At 38.3% G+C, this 23,605-nt stretch overlaps 1 protein-coding gene across 1 annotated transcript; it reads left to right on the plus strand.

Moving 5' to 3' along the window:
* Window positions 1-2,961: 2,961 nt before the first annotated feature.
* Window positions 2,962-18,131, plus strand: rce1a (Ras converting CAAX endopeptidase 1a). The gene is made up of 8 exons (XM_008434988.3): window positions 2,962-3,297; window positions 4,057-4,159; window positions 6,169-6,252; window positions 6,786-6,864; window positions 8,207-8,374; window positions 9,438-9,509; window positions 9,606-9,668; window positions 10,407-18,131. Exons 1-8 carry the CDS (start codon window positions 3,158-3,160, stop codon window positions 10,634-10,636), a joined length of 939 nt encoding a protein of 312 aa, XP_008433210.1. The 5' UTR covers window positions 2,962-3,157; the 3' UTR covers window positions 10,637-18,131.
* The last annotated feature ends 5,474 nt before the right edge of the window (window positions 18,132-23,605 follow it).

Raw genomic sequence — 23,605 nt, forward strand, 5'->3', positions numbered from 1 at the left:
ACCAGAACAGAGTGCACGCTGCTCTTAAAAGGGTTAAACTGCAAAGGAACACAACCAGTGACGGCACAGTTACTTTGAAAAAGTAACTTTAGTCAGATTACTGATTACTCCTTGAAAAAGTATCTTAGTTAGATTACTGATTACTTATTTAGTTACTTTCAGCAGCTGTTGACAACAACCCTCCACCACCTGTAAAAATGACATTGAGCTTTGCCAATTCTTCCAGCAACAAATTTGCACATCTGCCTCCTCCGTCCATTGTTTACATTTCTGTTACAGCTGCTAACTGTCGCATAGAAACAGCGATCACTCCCCAAAACCCACAGACGAAATAAAATTACGGTAACACTTTATTTGACGGAGTGTGAATAAGACCGTCATGACAGTGTCAGAAACATGACATAACATCTATCAGTAAGTCTTCATGAATATTTATGACTGTTGTCATAAAGTGTCACCCTGCCTGCATGCCTAGGTGGGCCCACCTAGGCATGCAGGTAGGACCTCAGCCTACATGGGCCCTACATGGGCCCTAAATGGACAAACACATGTGGACCCACCACCATGTAGGGCCCATGTGGGCTGTTGCCCTACATGGGCAAACCCATGTGGGGCCATCGTGGAACCCACGGACAGACCCATATGGGACCCATCCGGTCTGGCCTCCTTTTCCCCCCATGGGGCCCACCTAGGCATGCTGGCAGTACAAAGTTGACATTATTCAGAATGTCTTTGTTATGACAACTTGACATTAACCAAGAAATCATGATCTGACATAAATTTGTTATAAAAGTATTACCGATTAAACTTTAAACATTAGCTTAATGTAGTAATATTACAATAGCTCTGCCATGTTGTTTAGTCTTAATTTTCTTAATTTAATCGATCCTAAAGTTTTACAGCAAGATGTCTACAAAGCACTTATGAACTTTGCATTTTGAATAATGTCAACTTTGTATTAAAAGTGTCATGATTTATTGAATGACACTTTATGACAACAGTCATAAATATTCATGAAGACTTACTGATGTTCATAATAGGTGTTATGTCATGTTTATGACAGTGTCATGACAGTCTTATTCACACTCCTTCAAATAAAGTGTCACCAAAATTACAAGAGAAAATAGTAATGCACAGTCAGTGATGTCACAGTGATGTGATGTCACAGTCAATGATGTCACAGTCAGTGATGTGATGTTAAAAAAGTTACTGACATCAACATGACAGCTAGATAAAAAGGTCAGGAAAAAGTTAACTTGAAAAATAGCGAGGGAGAGGGAAGTACTTCAGTTATGCTAGCTTGACTTTGTCAACTTTAACATGTAGATGTGTGGAATTTTGTGTGATTTGGTTTAGATCAAAAATAAAAAAAAGGCAACTTAAACACTAACTCTCTGACAGATCTCAAAATAAACATCAAGCCTAAAAACATAAATCAGAATCAGAAGAATTTGTTGTCATTGTCAGAAAGACAACGAAATTGCAGTTTCAATTACAACCATCCATCACAGAACAACATGAGGGGCGACAGGGGGATAGTTGGTTGAGGCCTCGCAGCCCAACAGGCGCCACCCTTAAATGGGCCTGTTAAACCTGTTGCAGACTGAATGTTCTGTTCTTTGCATGGAAATATAATAATAATAATTATAATAACATTATGATACTATATTATATTGCTACTACTACTACCATTAATAGTAATAATTGCAATTATTATTAGTATTAATAATAATTATAAAGTTTACATTTTCTTCCATTTCCATCTATTGTTTAATGTGCACAAAATCTCTTTGGACTGTGGGAAGAAGTTGGAATACCTGGAGAGAACTCACCCATGCACATGAAGAACATGCAACAGGCAAACCCCACGCAGAAAGAACCCAGGCTGGGATTCAAACCCAGGACTTTCTTGCTGCAAGGCAACAGTGCTACCAACAGTGCCACTGTGCAGACCTGATGTTTTATTTGTGATATTTTATTCATGAAACATATTTTTTATTCACACCTAAGAGGAATTTAGAGACCAGTTGACCGATCAGCCAACACCAAACAGTGATTTCAGACTGTGGCCAGGAAGCTGGAGCACCAGAGAGAACCTGAAACGGGACATTTAATTACAACTGGTAAATACGTTTTACCAGTTGTAATTAAATGTAAAGCTAAGCTGTCAATGCTTGACTTGATGATCCCAACAAATAAGAAAGACCACAGAAAGAATATAGAAAAAACAAAAATGTGAAAATACCACTAAAGTAAATAGCAACCCAAGGAATGCATAAGATAGACAAACCGTCTTTCATCTCTGTGTTTGCTGAAAACGAGACAGAGATCATAATATTCTTTGGAAATAATAAAAAGATCTGTAGGGTCAGTCCCTATGGCTGCCAGGCCTGGAGGAACGTTCTGCTCTTACTTGAGTGGAATTTTTGGGTAATCTATACCTCTGGTCCTAAGATATTTTTCTAAGCATTGCGTGTTTTAAAAAGCTGATATTTTCCTTGATTTTTTTACATTTTGTTTTTATTTTGAATGTCTTCAAATCCCAGTGCATCATACAGCCACATGACATTTCACAGACACCTGAAACAATCTTCTAATCTAGATTATCTCCTCAGTGGCAGTTTCTAATAAAATGTTTTTATTTTTGTTAAATTATTTGTTGTAGTATTCTAATTTTAAATGTCATGTTTTCCTTAACGTAAGCAGGATTAAATCATCGTAATTTACAGAAATAAAGGGAAGCCGGTCTGTGTACTTAATGTATGTAATACGTTTCCATTATCACTTTCACAGTGATAAAGTTCCTCAATAAAATTCTAATTTATAGAATTAATCTCTAAACCATTTTGATTCACATTAACAGAGTGCTGCAGAGGGGCTGGAAAACCAACTGCTAGAACCCTGGGTTACATATGTATCTCCACCAGTTGGGGGCGATAACATACCCAGAGGTGTCTCAAACTACAACATACCGAGGAAAAAGAAGGAAACCGATGATGACGCAGTTAGAAAGCGCCGAATCGCTAGCAGTTGAACTAACAGGTATTATAGAGTTTTGACAGATTCTTCTGATTTGTGCTGATGTTGGCGCGTGCCAGATGGTCCAGAAGCCAGCCCGGCTCTGCTTAGTGCTCCTTCTTCACCTGTGTGAACCATCATGGCGGAGGAGGAAGGCATTGTGACAGAGCAGATGGAAGAGGCTTCGGGTGGACTGTGCTGGCTGTCAGTGCTGTCCTGTCTTCTGCTTGCCTGCTGCTATGTTGGCAGTTTGTATGTCTGGAGGAGCGACCTGCCCAGGTGAGTATTAACGAGCATTAGACTAAAGGCTATTCCGCGGTATTTAGCTGCTCTAAGCTACTGCTGCTCCAGAACATACCTAGAATGCTCAACTGAACTGGATTCTTCTACAGTAAATGCAAAATCTACTAAAACTAGTTTGTAAAACTCGTGAAAAACAAAAACTTATTTGTTCTCTGTTTCCCTCTTTATCTCAATCCATCCTGTCTCTAGCTGAAAAAAATTCCCAATAAACATTATCAACTAGCCCATATTTCTGTGACTTTAGTTCTTCTGTTTCCCTTCCCTGTTCCTTGTTCCTTTTAACTCACCGCTTAAACCCACATTTTATGACTCCAAACGCTTCATTGAGTATATGAAAGAAAATGTGTCAAATGAAGGATTGTGATAGTTTTCACCTATTTCACAAAATGACAATAAAGCTAAAGCTGTTTAGAAATGGAGATTTGTTGCTACTGGGGCTTTCTAAAGGTGATTGTTTATAGATTTACTTGCGTCCTGTCAGCTGCTCTCTTTAGCTTATTGAACTGTTTTAACATAGATCCAGTTTTTCTTTAGTCACAAAGCAAACTATCGGTTTTTAGAAGAAAAAAACAACCACCATCAGACAAGGTATATCTCCTCCACTATCAAAGATTGACTGTCTTAGAAAAGCTCCCAAGTGGCAGCAACATGTCATGTCATGACATGACAGTGTGTTTGTGGCCGTCTAAATCCCACTGGTGCACTTTGACCCTAATGTTTGTTCTCCGTTTTCAGGGATCATCCTGCAGTGATAAAGAGGCGCTTCACCAGCGTCCTGATCGTGTCGGGCCTGTCGCCTCTCTTTGTTTGGGCATGGAGAGAATTCACATCAGTCAAGGTGAGTTTAAAACAAACTTTGTTCAAATGAACTGTGTCTTTGAGGGATTCAGTCTTTTACAGAGAGCTGAAATTACAGAAATAAACTATACTGAAATATATCCATATATTTATGTGCCAAATACCTCCAAACATTCCTCAAAAGAAAATTATTCTTTCATTTAAATAAAGTTAATTTTATTTAATTTCTTGAGCTGTATGACATCCCATCATATTGCAGGTTTTTGTCATTATTACATTATATGCTTGATGGCTAAATTAAAGATTAGTGCATCAAACTGGGTCCAAACCAATAAATGTCAGCTGTGGCTACAAATGAGTGCAGTTTTTTGTAAAGCAGTAACTTTTCAGGCATGTGGTACAGGTATTCATATGCAGCCTGACATGCATGATCAAAACATAGCTAAGATGTGTATTCAGTCATTACTTACCTGGGGCCTCATGCAGAAAAGAGTGCGCTGTTTTCACACTAAAGCTTGGCGTTTGGAAAAATGTAGAAAAGTGCGGCGCACAAAAAAATTTGGCTGTATAAAGCCATGCGCAGGCACGTGACTGCACACCTTTCCTTTGTACACCCCAATTTGCGGGAAATTGAGGCAGCTGCTGGTCCGCCCTGTCGCTCCCATAAATGCATATGTAAATTAGTATAAATACCCGGAAGTCTGCCACCACGTGAAGCAATAACCATGGCAACGTCCTTGTTTGTAGCAGTATAAATATTTATAATAATAATAACTATATATTTTATTTAAAAGGAGCTTTCAGGGCACATGCGGTCCCCTCACTAAAATAAAAATAATAAATTTTAAAGAGAAAAAAAATATCGAAATAAAAAATAAAGAGATGCAAACAGTAGCAGAGATGTGTGAACAGTAGCGCTTTCAGCCGGGCAGACAGCCTGTCAGAGAGTCCTTTGAGTGGGAATGTGGACGTTTATTCTAAATAGTGGAATCATGTGCATAAGTTGTACATTTACGGAATCGAGATGCTTTCTGTCCATATGGCGCATTCACAAAGCGGGCATGGCTCGACTGAAGGATGACTGCAGCTGGACCGGTATCGGTACCGGTACCGCACAGCTCTTTAAGTTTTGCTCAGAGATCCAGGATGTTCAGTCTGGATTAATCTAAACCCTAATAAACCATCATCAATATTTCCCAGCAGATCAATCTGATCAATCACTCCCTCTGAATCCTTCCATTGACGATGTTCTCCATCAGAGCCAAAGCGCTCCACATTTACGCGGCTCACCTTCACGCAGCCACTTGAATATGTGTGATTGTCTACACACCTGCTCACCTTAAAAATAATCAAACCTGATCTGTCTAGAGTTAATCTGCTGATCCAACGTTGTTTTCTTTTTTAGTCAGAAAAGACTAAGTATTTTGAAGTATTTTGTTTCTTTTTTAGTCTGAATAAGAAATGACCCCATAGATGCATTTCATGCGCTTTGGCGCACAGACCAGTCTTTATGAGATAAAAACAGAGGAAAAGTATTATTTACATTCAAGTGAGGTTTACGCATCCTTCTATTTTAATTTTCTTTATTTTGTGTGCGTGTTAGCTTATTGTCTGAGGAAAAATGCGGTTCAGTTTCATCATTTACGTTTAAACAATAAAATATTAAAATCATGAAAAAACAACAGGTTTGAAGCTTCTTGGTCTAAAAAACACTGAATATAGTCAGATTTCAGTGTATTTAGGTGAGTTTTGATGCTTTGTAGTTTGATATTGTTCACAGACAAAGTGTGCGTATATTTACGCAAACGTTGACGCAAAGTTAATTTTTATACATGCTGATTGTGCGTAAAATATGGCGGCGCACATTTTTTGTGCGCATGCACGCTTTATGCATAAGGCCCCTGATGTGTGACTGATTTGAAGTATTTTGTTTTGAATGAGTTTGTCTATCTTCTTTGCCTTAATGTCAGCTGATGAGGCAAAAGTCCCACATGTTTAAGTAAATACTGTTTTTATCATTACTGTACCTTTGATGTGTGTTTTTGTCAGACTGTCTCACCATTGCTGGCCCTCTTGGGGATTCGCCTTGAAGGTTTTATTCCTGCGATTGTTCTTCCTCTGCTGCTGACTATGGTAAGAAATCATCCACTCTGAATACATTCTGGGAAAAATGCTGAAGTCGAATCCTAATAACCACAGAAGGGAAATAGTTCTTACAGCTTGAGCTAGTTAGACTGTAGAAACATGTAATAGGGACATTAAATGTTTTAGGGGTTTGTTTGTGGTTGTTTATCCACCACATACAATATTATTTCATTATTAGTTTCAGGACTAATTGATTTTAATCTGAAAGGTGTACTCACTTTTGTTGCCACCTGTTTACATATTATTGTCTGTGTGTTGAGGAGATGGCAAATTTACACTGTTAAATTTGTAAAGTGTCGTATCTCATGAAAAGATGTATAATACGTGAGGGTGTACTTACTTTTGCTAATAATTTACTGTGTGTGATTGTGATGTTTGCTTTTCACCAACAGTGAAGGAGTTTTTCCTTTAGCCTAACCTGTTTCAGCTCCTAAGGATCAGTCAGTGGGTGGGAGAAACTGTCCAGATGTGAATCTGGTGTTTTATGTATAAAGCTGAACTGATGCTGTGTTTTCCTGCAGGTCCTGTTTCTGGGCCCACTAATGCAGCTGTCCATGGACAGTCCCTGGAGCTTCACAGACGGTGTTCGTGTGGTACTTGGTGAGTCCAGAAGCTTTCTTTTTGCTTTTCTGTATAAACGAGCATTTCATTTTAAACTTTAGTTTGTCTGCCTACGTTGACACACATTAAGGAGTTTGGTTGAATCCCATGTCAACCTAACTGCCTCTTCGTTTCCGAAACATTAGCACCAGCTCTGTTTTTTGCACATTCATGTTATATGTTGAACATCCCAGTTGATCTGTTGCCAATTTTTTATCCACATTCTTTATAAATATGGCTGCGCATTATACTTTAATTATAGTGTTTAATTTTTTGGATAATTGTATCATTTAATAACATAATGACTGGCTCTTCTTAGTGGATATTATTAATGTATCACTTGAAACATGTTCAGTCTCTTTCCATTTTAAACATTCTGTGGTTGAGGGATAAAAACAAGCTCAGATTCCTTTTAGTCAAATAGTTACATAGTTGTAGCTAAATTATCTTTCACTTTGAACAAGAAAAGGTATTTTTGTTTTTGTCTGGTTACTGGAATGAGAAAACATTTTAGATGAAAAGCACTCTGGGTTTCATAAAATCATAATCTGTGACGCAAGAAATAGTTTTAATATTGAGTTAGATATTTAGTTAGATAAATTCCCTACAGTGCAGGGACTAAAATATGAAATGGTTTTCTACATTCTCTATGTGGCAATCTGATCATCTGACTAAATTGATGACATTTTTGTGACATTATCAGTTCATTTCCGTTAATATTTCTCATCCAAAAAAGGTTTTAGGAGAGAAAATTAATTGTTTCTAACAGAGTATAAATTAAATGTTACAAACTTGGGTTTCTGTAAATTGAATAATAAACACTGATAAGGGTAAGTACATGTGACCTGAACATCACGTCTTCGTTGTAAAATTCTCCGTCTCTCCCTGTCCTGATGGAATCTCTCCTCCTGCTCATCACTCATTGATCAGATTCTCCAGATGTGAGAACAAGTCCTGCATTTTGATGCTCATGTTGCTCCATAGATCAGAAAGTTGACCTGATTGAGCAAAACCAATGTGATTTTAGGATTCAGCTCATCAACATGACCCTAAAAGAGTTGAAAGCCCCCAGAATTTTTTTTTCTCTTGACCAGTGACAAATAACAGGAAGGGCTGTTGATTTTTCCTGAAATGTATATCAGCAGGTCAGAATTGTACAAAAATGATAAAAAGGGAATCAGCCAAAAATCCCTGATTGGTGAATCTCTATTTCCCCCTCTTTGATGCATCAGTCAGTACATTTGTAAATAAAGTTACAAATGAATTTTATTTCTGGAGAAAAACATTTTGCATCGACTTTACAGCAGCAGAGCTTTCACTTCTTGTTTGCCTCTCGTTAAAGACCCGTGCTTCTGGACGCTGTGCCTCAGCGACATGCGCTGGTTGAGAAATCAGGTGGTGGCACCACTGACTGAAGAGTTGGTGTTCAGGGCCTGCATGTTGCCCATGCTGGTGCCGTGTGCCGGTCCTTCCACTGCCATCTTCACCTGCCCTCTGTTTTTTGGAGTGGGTGAGTAAAATTCAGCGGCAAACTCTGGGCAAGCATGATGGGGAATAGCACACAACACATAAATCTTTTTTTCATAAAGAAAGGTCATTGTCACTATGCAGCACGCTCAAGTGAATAAATCATGAAACAGTAAAATGGTATAAATTACTGAGACTTAACTTCTTTGCTGTTAATGTTGCATGTTGTTTATTTATTTTTGTGTATGTATGTCTTTTATAAGAATGCTCATGCTTCAGTGCTGCAAACCAATTTTCCGACAGGGTAATACAAAGCTGTCTAGCTAGCTGGCTACATGGTAAAAGTTTTAAATGATGTAAATCTTAACAATAGTTCTAGAATTTGTCTGTTATTTAACTCAGTTGATCATAATATACTGAGGAAACAGGTGGGATTGTTTAGGACTCTGATTCAGGTCTGAAACGGACAGCAGGCACTACTGTGTGTCATTTGGTAATTAGTCATCTGGTGAGACGTTACTAAAGGTCGATTTTCAGGCTGCTGGTTAAACATCTCTGACGAGAGGCAACTTTATATCTGTGTGTCAACACATAATCATAGTCAAATTATAGATCTTAGTATTCTTCTGATCTGTAAATTACTTAATGACAGAGTGAAGTCTTCAGACTCCTGCTTAGTCCATGTTCTCATCTACTCAATGCTTTTAGGTGTTTTGCATATTAAGACCATTGCAAGGCAAATTATTAAATCCTATTTACTTTTTGAGTTTAAAATTTAAGGCTCTTTGAATTTCCAACTGTTTGCTTCTCTGTAAGCAAACCTACCTTGGCTAAACAGGCTGGCACCACTGAGTCACTGAATTACATTTTCCTACAAGACCAAACTAGTTTAGTTTTTTTTACTATTTATAAATGAAATCAACATTTGAAAACTGCTCTTTGTATTTCCTCAGGTCATCTCTGTAGAATAGACAAGTTGACTGATTGTCCAGAAGACTTTATCTCTTCTGGACATTTTGTACATTTTAGACCCGTCAGCTGGTGTCTCTGATATTAATCATAAATTCTGTACTTTTTGCTACAGTTGTAACTGTTCTCTATTTCAGCTCATTTTCACCATGTCATAGAGCTGCTGAGGTTCAGACAGGGCACGCTGTCAGGAATTTTCTTCTCAGCAGGTGAGAGGTGACCTCTTTCATCCTGATTATTGTTGGCATCACCAAACATGAAGAATAATCTTCTGATGACATGTTTGCGTTTCTGGTTTGCTGCAGTTTTTCAGTTCTCCTACACAGCAGTGTTTGGAGCTTACACTGCATTCATCTTTATCAGAACAGGTGAGGTCTCATTTATTATTCAGTTACATTCCAGGTCTGGATAAATAAAAGTTCAAAAATTTCAGCCCCGCTTTGCCTCTGTCACAGCCTGACAGAGGCGAGGCTGCCATGCAGCGGCGGCCGAACCCCCTGACCAACACCAGCAGGCCAGGCGGGGGAAGTTTTCTGAATGAAATTGTACAAATTTAAAGCAGTCTGGTAGAAAAACCTGACCACTACGATATTAAAAGATTCTAACAATGGGACATAAAAATAATAATTTATCAGATGTCGGCATGGCCACTGGAGAATATTTTTGGTTCAATTATGGATTAAATTATGGATTTTTTTTCCAGAATTATTAATTTGGCTAAGTGTAAAATATGATGATGTTTTCTTTTTTTTTTTACTGAAACACAGTTGAAGCTAGGAACATTGAAACACAATAATGGCTCCACAAATTGACATTACCATCAGAGAATATTTAGATTATTTTACAGTATGGATTTTCTATGGATTTGTGTAAATTTACATGCTAGGATGATGAACGTTGTCTTCTCAGCAGAGCTTCTGTAGGTTGGGATTTAAACATTTAAATCCCACCACGAGGTGGGATTTAAATGTTTATTTAAAATAAACAAGTGATTGGCGCTCAGCCTGGCAGACGGCCATGTTTACTGGGGAAGCACTGTATGGTAACCATGAAGGATTGCGTGTCTTCATGACCTCTGGTCACTCTGACCTCTCTGTCTTTTCCAGGTCATCTGATTGGTCCGGTTCTCTGTCACTCCTTTTGTAACTACATGGGTTTCCCAGCCATCAGCACTGCACTGGAGCACCCCCAACGGCTCGCCATTTTATCATCCTACCTGATGGGAGTTCTTCTCTTTTTCATGTTGCTCTTTCCTTTAACAAGCCCTTCCTACTATGGCGTCCCCACTCCAGTCTGTTCCCTCACCTCGTCCCCCAGCTCGCTCTGTTTTTCCTGACCCCCTTTCTCTGCCTACACAGGCTTATCTGCTTTTGTCCTGTTGCTGTACAATATTTAGGCAATCAAGGGGTTGGTTGTGTTTTAACGGTAAACTGGCGCTGATGTCCTTTACAAATTGATTGGATAGTGCTGACAAGTTTGGGGGGTTATAATGAGCCAAATTTCTAAGTAATCATTATTTATGGTTTCCTTTATACGTCGTGAACTAGTGAAAGACGTTCACATCTCAGAATGTGTTGAAACCGAGGTTAATGCTCCGGGGAACGTTCTGTTCCTTCACTGACCTGATGACCGGAACACAAATCATCTTCACGACTCAATGTTTGTGGAACCACATAAAAAACCATGAGTCAAACTTAGTAAAGGCTTATTTGGTGAAATGTTTCAGTTTTTCCTTTTACTATGCAGCTTTCATGTCTGTGAGGTAATCAGACACTTTATTTTGCTGTTATCTTGATTTGTTGGGACAACCAAACAAATGGTGATGACTGGGTTTGGCCTTCATCCCTGCTGTATGAGTCGGGTCGTAGGAGGATCTAAAGCAGGTCCAGGTTTTGTTGGCTGATCCAGAATTCATGCTTCTTGTTATGAGCTACACTTTCCCTTTTGACTGCATCTTCAGCAGGGTTTCTGTTATCTCTGGCTGTGTGAACCTTCTGGAAGAATCAATACTGCTGCAGCTGCACTGAAGTACAGGAACAGAAATTCTGTCATTACTAATATATTCTGAAAGATATCTAGTTTATTTTTATATTCACGGTTAGATTTTTAGCATCAAGTTTTTTGCCACTTTCTTTTAAAGCGGAGGCTCAACTTTAATATGTCCTAAGTTTAGTCATATTCAATCAATTTTAATATTATTGAAGAGTTCATTTATTTCAATAACTCAATTGGGGAAAGCGCAAAATATAGATTTCATTTCTGTTAATTGTGATTATATTTCACTTAGTTAATGAAAACGTGACATTTAAGATTGGAATATTTCATTGGATCAATAAAAGTTCATTTTAATACAGAAATGTGAGCTTCAAAAAAATGTCTGTTTAAAGCTGCAGTGTGTAACAAAATGTTTTTTTTTTGGCGTATTTATTAAAGCTGTCACCATGCTGTGACAGTGCAGTATCAGACAGATAATCTGTGAAAAGATTGAGCTCTGTCTCCTCCTCCCACTGCTTCTCTTGCCATCTGAAGAAATGCACCAAAAACAACCAATCAGAGCCAGGAGGAGGGGCTTAGTGATGTCAGTCTTGCTCGAATACGTGCTGCTAAAATGTACTAATGGCGGAAAAATAACTTGCCATCCCAGAAAAGTTGTTTATTTCCCCTATGGCAGCAGCGGGGAAATGAGCGATGTGTACATGAGCATAAATAACAGCGCTAAGACCCTCCTCCAAGCTCTGATTGGTTGCTTCTTGTTAGCACTTGAAGAAGGCAGAGGAGTTAGATTTCTTTTCACACATTATGTGACTCATATTGTCACAAGATGGTGACAGTTTCAACAAATATAACTCAGAGGTTACATACTGCAGCTTTAACTTCTGCTTCCAGTTTCAAAAGGTACTTATGACTATATAGTTATCTGACTATATGCATTTTAAGTGGCAGTAGTTGAGTCATTTTGCTGATGAACATGGGCGATAGGATGGTTCCAGTCATTTATCTCTGCATGTTTCGTCTTTAGACGCATACAGAACCATTCAGTGGCTAAGCTAGTTATCTCCATGCACAACAAGTTTGCCACATAGTTTCAGAATCTCTGCTTTTTCTTTGTCTGGTTTTCATCTGCAGTATGGATAGAACTCTGTTCACCTTCATATTTTCTATCACCAAAAGTTGGTACTGCTCATAAAGTGCGTCATGCAGATAGAACGCTTAGACGTTTGGTAAAGCTTCAACTAAATATGTATTTTGTTCTTTTCAAGCATCTTGCTAAATGTTCCAAAACAGTCAATTTATTGACAGTATGATTGAACATTTAACAGGTTTTACTCTGGTACTTAGTTTTTTCTTTGTTTTTTTGTGCATTGCTAATGTTAAAATTATTTAATGACTCAGGAGAAACAGCAGCTATATGAGAGTTGTCACTGAAGAGTGCACAAATATTTTGTGGTAATGGTTGTTCCTTCTAGATAGAAAATTTAATGTGAATGTCCCACAACCTTTCCCTTAATTAACCTTTCCCTTAATTAAAATCCGTGAAACAATCCTATAAAATCAAATTGAGGGAAGAAAGGCAGTTACTAATTCAAGAGTGCAGCATTGTTATATCTGCTATATTTGTGCAGCCGAAACCAGCAAAGTTTCCCTTCAGATATCCCCAGACAGCTTCCAGTGGCGGTCGGTTGAATGTTAGAGTTCCAGAGCAGTTTGTTAAACATGAGAACAACTTCATCTGAAGGGCATAAAATATTAGAACATTTTCAACAAGTTCTCCACCCAGGATAACACCTTAGCATTACCTTTTGAACTTCAACAAATTACTCCAAATATTAATAATTCAGTTCTGGACTAAACATGTGTCACCATTCTGAGAAACGGAAAGGAAAGATTCAGACTCTGCATCATCAAATACTTAAATTTCACATGTCTGATAGCAATCAGTGATTAAAAACCATCTTCATCGGGACATTGCTAAGTTAGTTTTGACAGCTAGTAACACAGACTGGTGGAAAATATGGAAAAACAGTGTAGTGCAAAACTGAATTTACAGATCTGAAGGCAGTTCATCCAAATTAATGCAAACATGACTATTTTAGGAACATGTGTAAACTCAGTGTAAACATTTTAGATGGTTGAATTCCAATGAAAACTTCTTAATGAGTTAGAAACATTGTCCAATAAAATGTTGGTGAAGGTGTAATAGTCTTAAACATTTGAAGGCTATTACACATTGCTGTAAGTCCAATGGACATACAGCACATACTGTTAAGTCCATTGGTTGTGAACTCAGCTCACTTCTTAAACTATAACCACTCACTAGTGCCGACTAGCAACACAGACAACTGCAAGTGGAAAAATAAATGTGGTTTGTGTTCCTCAGAGAACATGCTGGTACTCTATAGACACCAGTGGCGTTTCTGTCCAAACAATATGGGAGCGAAACTTGAACAGTGTGATGTTTGGGGCGGGTTTGTCCACTTTTGTATTAACAATAAAAGTAGAAGTTGTGTTTAAAACTGATGGTGCATTTTGGCACATCAGATTGAGCAGTTTGGTGGTCCGTCACTGGTTTGTAGCTCAGTCGGTAGGCTTGAGGAAATTAGATGTGGTTAAAGGCTAAAACAAACCAGAACAAGAACAAAAGCTATAATTAAGAAATGTGTGTGTGTGTGTGTGTGTGTGTGTGTGTGTGTGTGTGTCCAGTCTTGCCTCAGTAATATCTTTGCACTTTCAGCTAGTCTTGTAAAACATCAGCTGCATCAGCCGATTACTTCAGCAAGACCTTTCACTTGGCAATATTTGAAATTAGGCAGCTGGGAGGTGGAACATTTCTATGAAGATTGATGTTTATGATCAATAAATTGACTGTGTAGCAGAATAATTTTTACTCAGTCATGTGTTGTAAGTTATGTTGTGGCTTGAAGTACTGTGAGGACATTGTTCAGGCAGTGAGTTCAGGTGAAGGGCAGATGAAGTGCCAGACCTAATTTGTGCTTTGGCAGCTAAATGAAACAAAGGCTCTGCAAATTCATGGAGGGTCAAAGGTTCACATCTACTGCACTGGTAATCAATTGTTTCAGGGCACACAGACAAAGAAACCCCCCTGACTCTCATATACAATTCTAAGTATTGAGAGAAAAAAGAAAACGGCCTGCTCTAACATGTTTAAATCTCTACTTTCTTCTTCTTCTTTTTTTAAGTAAATGTCCATCAAAAAAATCTTACACCTATTCAAAACTTCCCTAAAATTACAGACCTATCCCATTTTCAAGGAATACATTTAGAGGAGCTCAAAATCCTTTTTCGTTGCAAATTCTCTTCTGTGCTGGTTCTTCTTTCAGTTATATACTCCAAACTTTTTGTTAAAATCTAATAGCAGGAATGTCACATTAAGCTGCCATGGTTAAAGCAACTACTTCAGGTTGCTACTGGTTATAGCAACTAATATCTGTTCAGCTTCTAAGTGTGCTAAGTTTACAACAAAACATACCCTGAACTTTGATTGGCTGAATAAAGCCCAACCACAGCTGATTGGTTGGATTTACTGTCACTCACCACAACAGCAGCGCACAAATTAGAATTTGCTGTATGTTTCCTCTTATCCAGGCAGGGTCAGATATATACATACAGTTAAGCTAATAATATTTGATTTAATATCCATTAGTAAAGTACACTTAGACCAGACACTGTGCATGCCTGGATTTTTGACCACTCTTCTTGGTAAAATTGGTAGAATTGATATAAATTGGTTAGTTTCCTGCCACAGTTCTGGCATTAACCATCAACAATCTACCAGTTAGATTTAGGTTAAGTTGAATCATTTGGAGGTAATCCTCCATCTTCATTATTCCACCCAGTGAGGGCAAACCAACTGACGCTCAATATAATCCTACCACCACCATGCTTGACAGATGGGACCAGTAGTGTTGCGTTGGAAAGACTCACACCAACATCTAATAGCAGCTCAGGCTTTGTCTCACCTGAATGTAAAACATTTCTCTAGAAGGTATTTAGATTTTCTATGTGGGCAGTTGCAAGTTTTAGCCCAAAATGATGTTGTCTGTTTTGGAACAATGGCTTTTTTCTTAGAGGGCGCCACATCAGCCATGTGTTTGGTTCTGGATTGGAAAAAGCAGGTTAAAGGTTTGATTTTGAAGTATTCTGTGAAGTTATTATTGTTAATGGTAGCCGTGCATGGCTTCAAATTACAGTGAGCTTGAGAAGTAAAAGCATCCTTGGAGGGAAAGCTTGCAAGTTGGAGGTATGCTGCATCATAAGAGATGTTTAACTTCACAAAACAGCAATAAGCACAACAGCTCTATCTTGTGAAGTGTAGACTAATAGTACAATGCTGACACCGACACACTAACAATGTAACATTTTTAGTTTGAGAGCTAAATAGTCAACTAAAACAAATGATGAGCTCACAGATGCCACAGCTAACATTTTATTGTCAATAGTTTCTCTACTGCACGAAGAGAAACTATTGACAATAACTTCACAGAATCTCACTTCAAAAATGCCAAACCAACCCTTTAACCCCCAGCCCTCACCTGACACTTGCATACGTTTCCTATGCTCTTTTTCTACGGTTTCTATACTCTTCTATGTAATAAGTTCCAAAAACTGTTTGGCATTAGAATATAGAATAATTTAAAAGTTTCTACAAAATATTTTTTTGGATGAATCTTATGTGATGAGTTCCAGGTCTTTGACATTTGAAGGCTTACCTGCCATCAGCCTCATCATTAGTTCCCACCGTCTGAGTTAGGTCCCACCTTTCTGGGTCACTTCAACGTGTTAGTAACTCCAGTCAGAAGACACATGCTTGTAAAATAAGAGAACTTTAAACCTTATAGCTGCAGTATGTAACTGTAATACTTTTTTTTTTGTTTTTTTTTACATATTTGTTGGAAAAGTCACTATGTTGACAGAGTAGGGTATGTGTAGAAGTTAAGGTCTTCCTCATCCTCCCAGTGCTTACCAGAAACAACCAATCAGAGCCAGGAGGAGGGTCTTATGGTGTGTTCACACCAAATGCTTCAAAAACGCGTCCAGTGCTTCAAGTTCAACGCGTGTGCACTTTGAATGCAGACAATGGTGCATTCGCACCATACGCGTTTTGCGTCTTGGTTTACCTTCAAATTCTTTGTGGATGAGGGCTAGCTAATTTTCTGTTGCTGACCCATTTGTTGGATGTGTCAAACACTGAAAACACTCCAAACACGCTGCAACAGGCCCTGGACGCGCCATAGACTCTGAATGTAAACCAAACACGCAAAGCTTGTTTGGTGTGAACATACCGTTAGCGCTGTCAATCATGCCTTTGCGCCTGCTGCAGCGCAGCTTCTCCTTGTTAGCATAGCGTGTCTTGAATGCGAAGGCTAGTTAACATGGCCACTGAAGACGACGGATAAATGGTTTTCCCATAATTCCAAGTTGTTTCTCCACCGTCGGCATGTTTTGCAATGCGTTTCTGAGGTTGATTGACAGCGCTAAGTCCCCCCCCCCCCTTCTCTGTTTGGTTGTTTTCTGTCGGGACCGGTGTTCTGCCATCCTTCAGATGGAAAAAATAGCTAAGTGAGGAGATCGATTTCTTTATTTTTTTTTTTTCAGATTATCTGTCTCACTGTTCCACAACATAATGACAGCTTTAACAAATATGTATAAAACATTTTTTTATAAGTTACGCACTGCAGCTTTAAAACATCTTCAGATACGAGTAATTTTGGGTTTAACTGTATGAGCATGTACGTATAATTGACTCTGTTGATCAGAAGTAGACAATAGATCCTAATTTGTCGCATAATAGCTCAAAATCAAAGTGGTTTGTTGTATGTAACACACGCTGAGTTTTAAAAACATGGTGAGCAGAAACTTGTGACCGTGCTGTTGCTCCGCAGTCGATCCTTGTGGAGGAAATAGTTTTATTTGGAGGCTAATTTGAGTGAAACTTTAAACACAGGTACATGACACAGACATTATCACTTTTTTATGAATGTAATAATGTCGGTTCATCGATGTACAGAAATACTAGCTAAAGTTTCCAATTGCAAGATGTTTTCACCAGATTCACCCTGTTACAATGACCCACTCAAGATTCTGCAAAATACTTCTGTTAGGACGTGGACAATGTCAGGAATGTGTGTATGACTGTCATCGTAACACCAACTTCCCTACAACTCAGGCCTCTTTTCTGGTCCTAGCCCCGTCTGGATAGCAGCCTCACCCCCCTGAGCCTCCCCACCCCCACCACCCCTCCACCACTATAAAACATAGTGATCTTTTGTGCGTCCCTACTAAATATATGAGCCACTGTGTCAGTTTCATACATGTCCTCTGACTACCAAAAAAATCATGACATTGTCTGCTGATCTCACTGAAGCACTTAGTTGGATTTTTTGTTTTAACTGTTGTAGAAAATAAAATGTCACCTAATTATTTTTGAGAATCTGCTGCTAAAAATGTGGAAGAGGCAAAGAAAAAAAAGTGATGACGTTCAGAAGTCGTCTATACAAACTGCAGCTATATTGCATCTCACTATTTTCATATAGAACACCAAGAGGAAGAAAAATGAAATATATTCATTTTCAAGACGTTTAAAAAAAAATGAGATGCTTGGTAAAAGAAATCCAGAGGTGTTTTTAACGAGGACTATGTTTTGTAATCAGATCTATTTTGCTGACAGAGTGTACAGATATGTGCATGTATTTTATTCTGCCTGGGTTCTTTTTGCACAGTTCAAGTTTGGGACTGTAGAACAACATTTGAATATGACAATCTTTTTGTGGGGCATTTGAAGTCACATTTGTAAATAAATGTCTTTTTATACAGCTGGCTGTCATGGTGATTTTTGCAATTTTCTCCTAATATTTTGATACTTCTAATAAAAAGTTTCTCTGTGTTTTGAAGAAGGTTCAAAGTTTTAAAATAATCAAGTAGCATACCAAACGCAGCTTAGTAAAAACCAGGCAGACTATGGAAAGCGTAGCTGGTTGTTCTACTCTTCGTGTTTTCTAGACTCTCGGCTAATCAGAAACGGTTGTTTCCTGGAGGCATGGACCTCTGTTGAGGTTGCTAAAGTTTGGCCGTGACATATGTAATTACTGGGTTGCAGACATGTGACCCAAAATTCAGATGGGTGTCAGGAAGTTGGTTCCTCCGATACAAAATAGAGCAAAATGGATCACAGCAAGTACGTTAATAACCTGAGGTGGCACAGACAAGGTATCTCAAACAAGTGCGCATATATTTAGGATATGATCCATATGGTCTCGATATAACAGACTTGTCATACAATCTTGAGGATTTACCCAGCGTCAAGGTGATCAACTGACCCCCATCTGCATTACTTGATGTCAGTGCTACGTCATATTGAAACCCAGCAATGCACCAGTTTGGCGCTATGAAGATTACCAGAAGTTGCCTGTGCTGCACACAACCACATTCCACCACAAAGAGAAACAAGCAGATCCAAATAAGGCAGTTAATATTAATTCAATATTTAGAGGCGTGGCCAACAGACTGAATGGCTTCCTTCACTTCACTGAAGTAAACCCAAACGGTTCTGTGCTTTAAACAAGGGAAGAACTGAACATCATTAGTGTTGCTCTCTCTCTCTCTCTCTTTTTGGTCTCATTGATTTTCTTTAAATGTTTATAACATACAAAAAATGTTTTGTGACAGAGAGGGGGATTATAATTTAAGAGGAAAAGGACATAAAAAAAAGTATTGCGTCTGATTTATGGAATGGACTGAATGATGAGTTAAAAAACGGACAAATATAAACCAGATAAAAAAAACAAACTGTTTATAAAGGAGCTTATATGTTGTACAAGATATGTTTCAAAGACCAAAAATTTAAAATGTATAAATAATTGTACATTTAAGGACAAGAATGTGAGATTTAAGTGTCATTATAAGGTGGAAATAATTTAAGTTTATCTGGTGTTTGGAGATCCAAATGTTTAAAAGTTAATGAGATTGAGAGCGACAGGAAACCATAAGATCTTGTATCTTCTAAATGTAGATAATGTAAAATTACATGTCAATAGTTTTGTTTTCTTGTTTTTACTTTGTTCAAAATAAATAAATAAATAAATAGTTGCCATGTTTAGAACGTCCTGCTGAACATCCTTAACACTCTCTGCTGTGGAAGTGTTGAGAGATTGGCGAGGAATGTGTGAGTCGGCACCGGCGGGGAAAAGAAGCGTAGCATTAAGCTACTCATCAACTGATATGTCTGTGTAGCACATCCCTCTGCAGGATGAAACACATGCTGAACAATTCTGACCAGAGTTTCACTGAGTGAAGGAAACATGAGGACAAACGTTGAATATTACCAGAGTCACCAAGACAAGATGTGGCAGTTTGCATTTGTGCTTTATCTGCTGTTATCTCGTTTTTGTAAGTGTTTTTTTTCTCTGTATGTCAATATCTCATTAGTGAGATATTTTTCAAGTTTAATATATTTTCCTCTCGGATACAGAGGCACCGCAAACGTATGTGAAAAATGCATAACAGGACAAACATGAGCTTTCCACTGCTTTCCATCACTTCTTAGACTTAAACAGGAACTTTCTGTAAGAAAAGAAGGATAAAACAATACATCCAAACTGTTTGGACTACTTTTGAGTTATTTTCATGGGATAATAAAATCATTTGACAGTTTTGATTGTGACTTCTTTCCTTTTTTTGCTGGTTGTCTGGTTAATTAAAAAGGATTTTCATCCTCAGTCCCATCTCAGCATCACACAAACATGAACACAGAGTAACAAAAACATTTTCAGTTTTATGCATCAAAGACTTAAAAATGTATAAATACATTTTCCGTGAGGTTCTTTAAAGGTATTTGCAATACATAATAATAGATAGTATTTATTGTGAGGGAACACGGTTCTTCTGTGAGGAAACTCCAAAGAAAAAAAACGTCCTTGTGTCCCCTTTGGGGCTCCGTAGAAACAGATGCCTAGTGACAAATATCCCAATTAACAGATGTGGCCGTCTAAGCTGTGAGTGAGTAGTTCATGTAATAGACTGGATGTGACCCAGTCAATGCTCTTCACAGTCAACCTGAGCTCAACCTGGCGGAGGTCAGCTGCAGGGTCCTGACTGGGACCCATCCACGCTGTCGGTGCTGTGGCTGCTGCCAAAGGCCAATCTGCTAAATCTGCTTTTACAAAATCAAAGGGTTTCTTTTCTTTTCTCTAAAAGAAAAGACAAAAGAGATTTTGTTGATCATGGTTGATTAGTAAAGGCAATAAAAAATAAGGTCAAACATCTAAAGGATGAGTACATTTTTATGGACACTGTAAAACTGAAATAAAGAATATAAACATTGTATATCAAATGGTTGTTTATTTTCAGTTGGAGGGTAAGCTTCACGTCAAGTGATTTTATTTTTATAGATGTCAGGCTCATTCCATTAGCCTTCCTGTTTATTTAACTCTTTGTTTTCTATGTGAACTCCTCCAGCTGTGGCTAATCACAGTTTTGTCTTTTTCGGTATTGTGTTTTTCTCCGGCCCGACTGTTCTGGTGCAGAAAATCTGTGGAGATTTAAGGCAAAGTATCTTTAGGCTATTATTGCTAAACTCAGATCTGTAAAAAGAATCCTAAAAATAAACTGGTGCTGAGAAATGACTGCTCCCATGGGGGACAAGGGACATAGAGTAACAACCAGTTACACTATGTCCCTTAAAATTCTTCTTGTTTGACTCATTCACTTCGACCCCCCCACCCCCTCACCACCACGTCAGCCCCCTCCCCATCTCGCCTGCCCTCTCTCTGATGGTCTAACCCCAAACTTCCTGTTTTATTTGGGGAAGGGCACGACTGGAGCATGAGAACACTTTTGGTTGAACACAGAAGAGCAACACATAGAGGGTCAATATATTAAACTATTTATAATTCATTGATGCTTTGTTAAAGTGAAATATTTTTTATATTGACTCATGTTGGTTCATTGAAGGTCTTGGAAGCATAAATTAGGCTGAGTGCACTGCAGAGGTTCGAACTGATGAGGAGGTAGAAAATACCACTAGTTAGAGCAGTTATTTTCATTTTATTTTATTTTTTTCCTGTTTTTTATTTTATTTTATTTTATTTTTTTACTTTTTTGTGCTAAGGGTCTTTATTCAACAGTAGATGGACATGAAGAAGACGTGCATCCTGGGAATCAAACGGGGGAACCACTGTGCTGAGGACTGCTGCCTCTATCTGCTCCACCACATGGGCCCCTTTATGTCTGTTTTTGCGCATTAGTGTATAATATTTTTAGTTCCTCTTATTTGCCTCTAAATTGATAGACGCAATTTGTTAGAGAAACAAACCCGCATCCAGTTTAGGAGCACACATAGTCAACTGAAAGGAAAAACAAGCCAACAACTTTTCCACAGTTACAATAATAGCTGTGTGTGTATATGTGTGTGTGTGTGTGTGTGTGTGTGTGTGTGTGTGTGTGTGTGTGTGTGTGTGTGTGTGTGTGTGTGTGTGTGTGTGTGTGTGTGTGTGTGTGTGTGTGTGTGTGTGTGCATGTGTGTGTGAGAGAGTGAGACACACAGGGATGGGGTCTCTTTCTAACTTCCCACAGTAGCATACACCAAAAGTGTACATGTGTCTGTGCCCTTATAAGGACACAAAGACAAAGCAGCCGTCATGTTGGGAGGTAGAAGTCTAGATATGAACACAAGTTAAATTTAAGTGAAACAATGTTGAATTAAAATCAAAAGAAGATTGAATTTTCAATAACCCGCTGCCAGTGTTTCTCAAACCAGTCATAGATGGTGATGGGTACGGTCAGGAAGAATCTCCTGTAGCTGTCTGTCTCAAAGCCTCTGACTGAAGATCCTTCATTGGGTTCAGTTTCAATTCAGTTTATTTGTATAGCGTCAATTCACAACAAACGTTGTCTCAGGGCACTTAACAAAGAAATCATTTCAATTCAATAACATGCATTCCAATTGTGCAATGCGATGGACTGTTGACCCCAGGGTGACCTCGCCTGTTGTCCAAAGACAGCTGGACAGCAGCACCAGTCTGCCTCTGAAAGTTCAAATATTAAACGAATTGAAGACGAGTCCTAATCTAAAAACTGGAATATACACGTTTTTGAAGTGTTTTTGTGAGCCTGCTGTTTTATCATTTTTACCTTTATTAATGAATTGAATATATTTTCAAATTTTTGAGTAATTTTAGTCCAGGTTGACTCAAAACGTGAGCTATTATTATGACAGGTTCACTTTCGAAGCTACAGAAAAGTGATAATTAGGGAGGCATGACTACTAATATCTGATATCTGATGTTCATACTGCTGTACTGGTAGTACTTACCTACATTTTATTTGATCAAGATTTTACTTGAATGTTTGATTGTCAGAATAATTAGTAGATTATTCAGTTACTAAAGTTACCATTTACAACAGCCCTTTTCTGCACTGACCTTGTTGAAAACTTTCTCTATTTTTCCAGCCATCTTAAGAGAAACAGATCAACTGTAATCTGAGGATATTTATTTATCCACCATCAAACTCTACATCACACCCATTTATTTTCTGTGTCCACTTGTGCTTGTTTTGTGGGTGGAAACAGAGTTACTGAGAATGGAAACCGATGGATAACCTCACGTCTTAAGTCAACTGAAAACGGCTCATTAAACTAACATGCATGTCTTCTGACTGTGAGAGGAAGCAGAAGAAAACACAAGAAGTCCAAGTATTAGACTCCCTGTGTGTATTTCCTATCAGAGGAGTTAATCTCACATACCATGACTTACAGAAGTATTCATGTGGGTAAACTTACATATGAATACTGGGTATTTATTGGGATTTTATCCAATAAACCAAAAACAAAGTAAAGTATTGTGAACTCACAAAGGCAGTGACTAGAATTTTAATCAAGGACTTGACTGCAAAAGAGTTACAGTGAAGTCAGTGGACTCACACTAATAAGATGCTTGACACTGCAGGAAGAATGTTTGTTTGCATGACTAAAGGTAAAAAAGACTTGACCTCAGGCATGATCAGAAATCCAGAAGAAGAAGAAAATATCTGCTGAATTCATGGAAGGAATTCGTTCTTATTGCAGAGTAAGTGTATCAGAGTAAATCTTTTGCTTTTACATGTCCCAATAGAAGGTGTTTGTGCGTGTGCGTGTGCTTGTACAGGCAAATAGTTGAAGAGTAAATGTATCCATGAACAGGGTTTATGAAAACCATATGACATACTCTCCAAAAGAAAGCATTCCATCGTTTGCTGCTCCTCCCCCCACTCTAGCACAAAGTCACATCGTGTAATCCCTCTCACTCCCCCC

Source organism: Poecilia reticulata, chromosome 18 (assembly GCF_904066995.2).
Source record: "Poecilia reticulata chromosome 18, P_reticulata-male-v2, whole genome shotgun sequence".
Classification (NCBI taxonomy): Eukaryota; Metazoa; Chordata; class Actinopteri; order Cyprinodontiformes; family Poeciliidae; genus Poecilia; species Poecilia reticulata.

Bases quoted from the DNA above. Each gene is read 5' to 3' on its own strand.
- rce1a (XM_008434988.3), top strand. From the start codon at position 3,158: ATGGCGGAGGAGGAAGGCATTGTGACAGAGCAGATGGAAGAGGCTTCG. The intron at 3,298-4,056 runs GTGAGTATTAAC...CTCCGTTTTCAG, and splicing joins TGGAGGAGCGACCTGCCCAG to GGATCATCCTGCAGTGATAA. The intron at 9,510-9,605 runs GTGAGAGGTGAC...GGTTTGCTGCAG, and splicing joins AGGAATTTTCTTCTCAGCAG to TTTTTCAGTTCTCCTACACA.